The following is an 8,334-nucleotide window of genomic DNA, read 5'->3' as shown; positions in this document are numbered from 1 at the left end:
TCAAAGTTCTATCCAAACTCAAGAGGCACCTTAGTTGACTAAAGGGACAACTCTTGTACAATAAATATGTCCAAGCCTCTTAGCTCATCTCTTAGCTCCATTCTCGGTTCTTTAGGACTATAAAAGTTGAGCTTCTTTGAGCAAAAATATTGAGTTTATGAGCTAAAGGTTTACTCCTCTGATGACGACTCTTTGTTTGATGCGGTTTCTTTTGACATAGATCCCTTTTGAGCTAGTCTTCGAGCCTTTGAGTTACTTCATCAAGCCATGTTAGCTAAAAATTTAAGTTTACATTTGAGTTTTATAGTTCAGATTAAATTTTTGAGCTTTCGAGTTTTATTTCTTACAAGATTTGCTTTGGAAATTTCGGGTTCTCACACATAAAATATTAGCATTCGAACTTCCATAAACAAATTATTGTCTCTTTTCATTTTCATTAATCTTATTGTCCTTTCTGTCATCATTTATGATGTTCATTCATTTACTCGAACTCATATGTTAAACTCACATATATCCTATTCACTTAGTACTTTGAGTTGTTTCCGCACTTGATATTAAAATGACCAATTTTATTCCGTCTATTTGAAATATTAACTTGAACTCTTGATACAATTTAAGTTTTTCATTATTTATCATATTTGTATAATAGTTCGTTCTCCCATCTGAATTGTAATTTCCGATCCTAAGCAAAAATCTCAACCATTTTACATTCAGGAAGCAACTAACCTTGGACAATCAAGAAATACAGAATGTAGGAGCATTCTGGCATAGAAAATGTCAACAAAACTGATAAAGTTAGTCCAACAAACTAAAAATATAATTCATTCCGGTAAATGATCATCAAAAGCTGCATAAAAAAATACTGAAACCTCGATTTATATGTACACAAAGTTTGGCCCCTAGAAACCAAAAAAAAAAATACAACTCATTCCGGTAAATGATCATCAAAAGCTGCAGAAAAAAATACTGAAACCTCGATTTATATGTATAAAATGGTTGTCCTAGAGAACAGAGGGATACTGTACCGATAAAATATGCACACTTCACAATTTGAAAACAAGTGTTCTTTCCCATTTCTGGGGATGATAAGGGATGGGACTAACAATTTTCACAGCCTGAGGAGCAGGCAGTTCACTGTGATGAGGGACTTTCTCGTGCCACACAAACTCGTTCTCGTGCTGTTATTTTTGAAGCAACTGAGTCATGTCATCAAATACTAGCTTGTAAACTAGTTTCCAAGAATCTTCAATCGGTTGGTTTTTCTGTGAATTCGACAAGGCCCTGTGAAGAACTCCTATTGCGGTGCCAATCTTACCTTCATTTTTAAGGCTTTCCGCTAGGTAATTGCAACTCTTTAACTCATGTAAAGTTTTGCAACTCAAGACAAAATCCTGCACAGAACAGAAACACCACACAAATCACGCATAACTCTTCATATTTATTAGTCATTGCCCCTCCACGTCACAATTCACATGAATTTTTATTGATTCTTCCCGACTGTCATTTATGAGTCATGACTTGAGACCACAAGTTAAAAAGATTTTTGGGAATTTAAGTTGCATCCTATACTTGAAAAAGTGCATACATACCGTAAAGCAAGGCGAAATATCCTTGCATTCTTTAGTGGCAATTTGCAGCATAACCATAGCTTTAGCTAAGAGATCTGTCACGCCATAATGCAACTTTGCTAAAAGGCCACCAGTATTGCCGTTTTCTTCGGCCTTCCTCGCTGTTACAGCCTACATATTTTCAATCGAGCATTGTATATAGCCACCACAAGAGAAAGACAAAAGCTTTATAAGCATTAAGTGATCGAATAAACACGAGTATAAGATTATATTTGGGCAAACCTGCGCTTCAGCCAAGCAAATAAGACTCATCACAGAAGAAACCTGAGACGTAGCTTCAGGAGGCTTTTCTTGTGTACCAACTATGTGGTGAAGAACTTCTTCAGCTAAATATGTGTAAACTCCAGCAGCTTTTCGGAAAAGGGTAGTAGAATGCACTAGATCTACAACAACAAATAAGAAAATAAGAAAAGCAACACCACCAGGGTGTATACAGGAGTTTAGGAGATAGCTGCGAGATGCGACAGGGAGGGGAAGTTAAGTGATGGATTTTGGGGTCCGTAACTTGCAGTTTTTTATTTTTCTAAAAGTTATTATTAGTTAAAATAAATTATTTTAAAATGGCGATTTCCCCCCAACAGTTTCCACCCCAGATCACCAATTATCCTTTTAAAATCCCAGAATAACGGAAGAGTTAACCTTGCCTGATGGTAGAACTTCCAAAGCTTGTTCACGTAGCATTGCACCGTAGACAAATAATGTCATTCCAAGCTCAAAGTAGACATTATCAAACTGATAAAATTTTGGACTTAAAAGGTTGAAGATGGATGATGAAGTGAAAACACTGCTCCACCTAATTTTAAGATCTGAAATCCAAGAAATCATTCGGCGATTCTGGTTTATCAAATTCATGTGGTGAACGAGGTTCTCCAATAGAGGCAAATAATATTCCAGCTTCTGAATGTCCTGAAACAATAAACTTCGTGAACATTAGAGCGATATACTACTATGGAAAGTCACAACTAGACAATGATAGTTTTTGCACACGTCGCAACTATAACTACTCGATGGTCTTAGGATCAAGTGTATGCCCCAGTATCAATAAAAAGTTATAATAGGTGATAAGGGTCTAATTCAAAAATTTCATTTTATTAGGCAGCTTAAGTACCATGTTCTTACATAAAATTACAATAATATACGATACGAAAGTAGTTTACCTGTTGACAACGGGAGGTAAGACCTCCAGACATTTCCCTCGCAATAGCGGCGGTAACAAGGTTTTTCTCATTGATGGACTCCTCCATTGCTCTACGCTTGGAGCTCATCTCCTTAAGTTGTTCGAGTGTGCCAGAATCACTTGCTAAAAAGACATTTTCATACTCAATCTGGTAATCATCAACACGATAGATCTAAACATCAAATACGGCCAGTTTGAAAACACAAGCAGTATTATAAAAAAAAAAAACTATTAAGTAACTTTCTTTAACAAACTAGAAACAGTTTTCATGTTTAAAGCCAAAGAGGGAAAAAACTAGTGTTCTTGGAAAAAGTTCTAAAGGAGAAACTGACTTACAAGTCTCTGTGACATATTTTCTACCTTTTAGAACATTGTTTCGTAAGCACTGTATTCAGTCATCACTATTAAAAAAAAAACTTAAAAAGTACTTTTTTGTAGGAAAAAAATTGTTTTTGGTCTGATAGCATCTCAATACAGCCTCACTCACCTACCACATGCAACTTTAGAAACAATACTTTCTCATAATTCCAAAAGGTTAAAAGTGAATAAAAAGTTACAAACATTTTAGAAATCGAATCAAAATCGCACAGCCATTATTAATTGCTTCACATATGTTGTCTGATATTGTAAATCCCAAAACTTCTCACGATATAACACACCACATTAGCAAGCATTCGAATTGTGTGAAAATATATGAACTTTAACTAATCCTCCCACGCACACACCACCACCACCGAAAACGACGGATGCCCATATTCAAATTTCCATGTATACATCAAAGCCCATCTATCTAAACATTGGAAAGAAACATAAAATTCAGCGGAAAAGCCGTACCAGCTTGGTCCTCAACTTTGAAAGGCCTTGATAACTTATCATCATCTTCACGTCCCAAAAGACCCACCAAGAAAATTTCTTGCTTTCGATCAAATCCGATCTTTCCCCAAAAAGCGTGGCAATACCCTTCCGACTCGGAATCTCCCAAAACCCCACCTCGGACACAATACTTTCTTGCTAACTACTTCATTAATTCAACGCCGCCTCAACTACACACACGCGCTTACGAAGTGTAATCGTGTTCCTTTTTGGTTAAGTATCGTGATTATTAATTATATTAAACCTTCAAAAAAAATCGCAAAGATTGAATCAGTGGCGAAAGCCAGAGTTGAGCCGACCCGCCGACTCCCCGAGGTCCACGCCTCTTTGGGATTCTGAATTTTTGCCTCATTTACTTCTTCATTATATTTATTTATTTAGATTCAATGTTAATTCATTTTTGGAGAGGAATCAATGGTAAATTAATATTTATATATATATATATATATCATAGAAAGATATTGATCTTTTATATTTTAAACTCAAATAGTTTCCATGAAATTTTTAAAATTCTTTGAAGAAAGAGAGTGAGGAAATTAAAGGAAAAAAATGTTGTTTTGTTGAAAATAATATATTTAAATATTGAAAAAGTAATAGTTGAATATTTGAATGTTGAAAATAAGAGTTGTAAAGTTAGAAATTTGTGTGTGATGATGTAGGTAATGATGTATTTTATTTTTGGATTATGTGTAATGAAACTCTATAAATAGATCTCTCATTTGTGAAGAAAATCACAATTGAGTAGAGAGAAAAATATTATAAAGTGTGTAGTTTGGTAAATTTTGAGAGTTTGAGATTTTTACTTTTTACCATAAATTTTTACTTTTTCACAACACGTTATCAGCACGAAGCTCTAAAAGTCCTACATACTTTTCCAAGCTCCAAACAGAAGAAAAAGGTAACAAAAGTAATTATATTTATTTTACTGTTATTTATTTATTGTGTATTTATTTAATATACAATATAATGTTATTATTAGAAATAATAAAAATAAATTTTTCATAAACTTGTTATAAATCCTGGGAGGATGTTAAGACGACATCCCACACTCCCGGTAAGGGATACGACAAGTATAAAAGCCTATAAGGTTTTTAAACAAAATAAATTATGACACACATTATAATATTATGATATGATATACATAATTATTTAAACATGTCTAATATTATATACATCATATTATTACCATAAAATTATACAAATACATACATTTATTTTTTGTACACCAACGGTCATAAACGGTAACAAAACGGCTAGTTTTTGCCCTATAAATATCATCTCACAAACACATACAATCACTCCAACTTTCTCTTCTTCTCTAAAAATTATTTTTCATCAAATTTTTCGAAGAAAAAAGAAGATGTCTTTCTCAAGGTTATTTTTAATTATTTTGGTTATCATACTCACGAGTCTTGTATTTATCGGAGAATATCCTCCTCGTGTGTTTTCTTTATTTCTACAAATGCTTGTACTCGTTGTTTATCCATTACTTTGTATTGCGATATTCATTAACTAATAAAATGCATCGTAATTTTTTTTAGTACCAACATGTCAAACTTGACAAAGCTCGAATTCATCGCTCTTGATATTACGGGGAAAAATTATATGCCATGGACTCTAGATGTAGAAATGCATCTTGAGTCATTGGGTCTAAGCGAGACCATTAAAGAAAATGGCATATGCACGTCACAAGAAAAGGCAAGAGCCATTATATTTTTGCATCGACATCTCGACGATGGATTGAAATGTGAATATCTGACTGAAAAAAATCCCATGGTTTTGTGGAAGGGATTAAAAGAGAGATTCGAACATATAAGGGAAGTTATACTTCCGACCGCCCGAGATGAATGGAATACGTTGAGATTCCAAGACTTTAAAAAAGTCAGTGATTACAATTCGGCGATGTATAGAATAATCTCGCAATTAAAATTTTGTGGACATGAAGTCACAGAATCTGAGATGCTTGAAAAAACATTTTCCACGTTTCATGCATCAAATATTACTCTTCAGCAACAATATAGAGTACGTGGATTTGCGAGATATTCTGAGCTCATCGCCTGTCTTCTTGTGGCGGAAAAGAACAATGAGCTATTAATGAGAAATCATCAGTCCCGACCCACTGGATCAACAGCATTTCCCGAAGTAAATGCTGTAAGTAAAAATGAATTTAAACCTCGGAACCAAAATCAAATTCATAGACAAGATTTTGGTCGAGGTCGAGGTCGAGGTCGTGGACGTGGACGTGGAATTGGCCGTGGTCGTGGTCGAGGCCGTGGTTTTGAAAATAATAGAGATAGTTATTTTTATAACTCATCTCAAAAGAGCGTCCCAAACCATCCACAGAAAAGGCATCATGAGAATACAAGTATTAATGAGAATCACTCAAAAAGATATGAAAGTTCTTGTTACAGATGTGGTACTCCAGGACATTGGTCCAAAGTTTGTCGAGCCCCTGAGCATCTTTGTAAACTTTATAAAGAATCATTAAAGGAGAAAGAAAAGGAGACCAACTTCACTGAACGCAGTGACCGTTTGAGTGATTCAACTCATTTTGATGCTGGTGATTTTATGAATGATTTCTCTGGAAATGATCAACATGTTGGTGGGATAGAAATGAACAATTTTGATGCTACAGATTTTCTCAATGATTTCTCTGAAAATGAACAATTTAATGGTAGAATATAAATGTACAATAATTGATTTTTCATGTATTCATGTAATAATGTTTTATTGTATAATTATGATATGTGTTATATTTACATATGTATTTTCAGTAATTTTATTTCATTGCATATTTTTTTGAAGTTCAAATATGGAAAATGCTATGAGCAAAGCTGAAGTTTGCATACCCGATAGTGGTACAACGCACACTATCCTCCGAGATAAAAGATATTTCTTGGAACTAAAACCAACAAAAACAACGGTGAATACAATATCAGGTCCTGTAGACTTGATTAAAGGATGTGGTAAAGCACAATTTTTGTTACCTAATGGTACAAATTTTTTATCAATGATGCTTTATATTCACCACAATCGAAAAGAAATTTGTTGAGTTTTAATGATATATATTCCCATGGGTATGATACTCAAACAATGAATGAAGGGAATGAGAAATATATGTGTCTTATCACATATAAATCAGGAAAGAAATATGTGATTGAAAAACTACCAATGCTCCCTACTGGATTGCATTATACACATATAAGTCCCATTGAATCAAACATGGTAGTTGATAATTCTTCGATATTAACCAATTGGCATGATCGATTGGGACATCCTGGTTCAACAATGATGCGAAGAATTATAGAAAATACACATGGTCATCCACTGAAAGACCAGAAGATCTTTCAGAATAATAAGTTTCAATGTAAAGCATGTTCTCTTGGAAAACTTATTATAAGACCATCACCAGTCAAAATCCAAACTGAATCACCAATGTTTCTTGAACGTATTCAGGGTGATATTTGTGGACCAATCCATCCACCATGTGGACCATTCAGATACTTTATGATATTGATTGATGCCTCCAGCAGATGGTCACATGTATGTTTATTGTCAACTCGAAATGTTGCATTTGCAAGATTACTTACTCAAATAATAAAATTGAGGAATCAGTTTCTCGATTATACAATCAAGAAAATTAGACTTGATAATGCTGGTGAATTTACTTCCCAGACTTTCAATGATTATTGTATGTCTATGGGAATCATTGTTGAGCATCCGGTTGCTCATGTACATACACAGAATGGATTGGCTGAATCATTGATTAAACGTCTGCAAATGATTGCTAGACCAATGATTATGAAAACAAAGCTCCCTATTTCTATATGAGGACATGCAATTTTACATGCTGCTTCATTAATTCGCATCAGACAAAGTGCATATCATAAATACTCCCCATTGCAGCTTGCATTTGGTAAAGAACCAGACATTTCTCATCTGAGAATTTTTGGATGTATGGTGTATGTGCCTATTGCACCACCACAACGAAAGAAAATGGGACCTCAAGAAAGGTTGGAATTTATATCGGTTATGATAGTCCATCAATCATTCGATATCTTGAACCTCAAACAGGAGATGTGTTCACAGCACGTTTTGCTGATTGTCATTTTAGTGAGGAAATCTTCCCAATGTTAGGGGGAGAACAGAAACATACCGAAAAGGAAATTACATGGTATGTATCATCATTGTTACATCTGGATCCAAGAACAAAACAACTGTGAAAAAGATGTACAACAAATTGTACACTTGCAAAGAATAGCAAATCAAATACCAGATGCATTTGCAGACACAAAAGGGGTAACTAAATCATATATACATGCTGCAAATGCCCCTGCTCGAATTGAAATTCCAAAGAAACAAATGGAAGATACTCATGATGTCATTAAACGCCTGAAGCGTGGAAGGCCAGTCGGTTCCAAGGATAAAAATCCTCGAAAAAGAAAATTCATAGAGAAACACGATGATCACAAAATAAAGAATGATGTTTCTGAAGAAACACATGATGATCACAAAATAGAGAATGGTGTTCCTGAAGAAACACATGATGATGAAAATGTTCTGTCAGAACCACAAACTAACGAGAATCATGAAATCTCTATCAATTACATTAATACTGGAAAAATATGGAACCGAAAAGATATAGAAGAAATTGAT

The 8,334-nt window shown here is 34.3% G+C and overlaps 1 protein-coding gene across 1 annotated transcript; it reads right to left on the bottom strand.

The window, feature by feature from the left end:
• Nucleotides 1-914: 914 nt before the first annotated feature.
• On the bottom strand, nt 915-4,023 carry LOC140808349 (uncharacterized). The gene is made up of 6 exons (XM_073165450.1): nt 3,640-4,023; nt 2,786-2,953; nt 2,273-2,534; nt 1,851-2,011; nt 1,590-1,739; nt 915-1,391 (listed from the first exon to the last, which is right to left on the bottom strand). Exons 1-6 carry the CDS (start codon nt 3,682-3,684, stop codon nt 1,182-1,184), a joined length of 996 nt encoding a protein of 331 aa, XP_073021551.1. The 5' UTR covers nt 3,685-4,023; the 3' UTR covers nt 915-1,181.
• Nucleotides 4,024-8,334: the final 4,311 nt, after the last annotated feature.

This window comes from Primulina eburnea, chromosome 12 (assembly GCF_022965805.1).
Source record: "Primulina eburnea isolate SZY01 chromosome 12, ASM2296580v1, whole genome shotgun sequence".
Classification (NCBI taxonomy): Eukaryota; Viridiplantae; Streptophyta; class Magnoliopsida; order Lamiales; family Gesneriaceae; genus Primulina; species Primulina eburnea.
The sequence above is the reverse complement of the archived record's forward strand: the minus strand, read 5'-3'. Positions and strand labels throughout refer to the sequence as shown.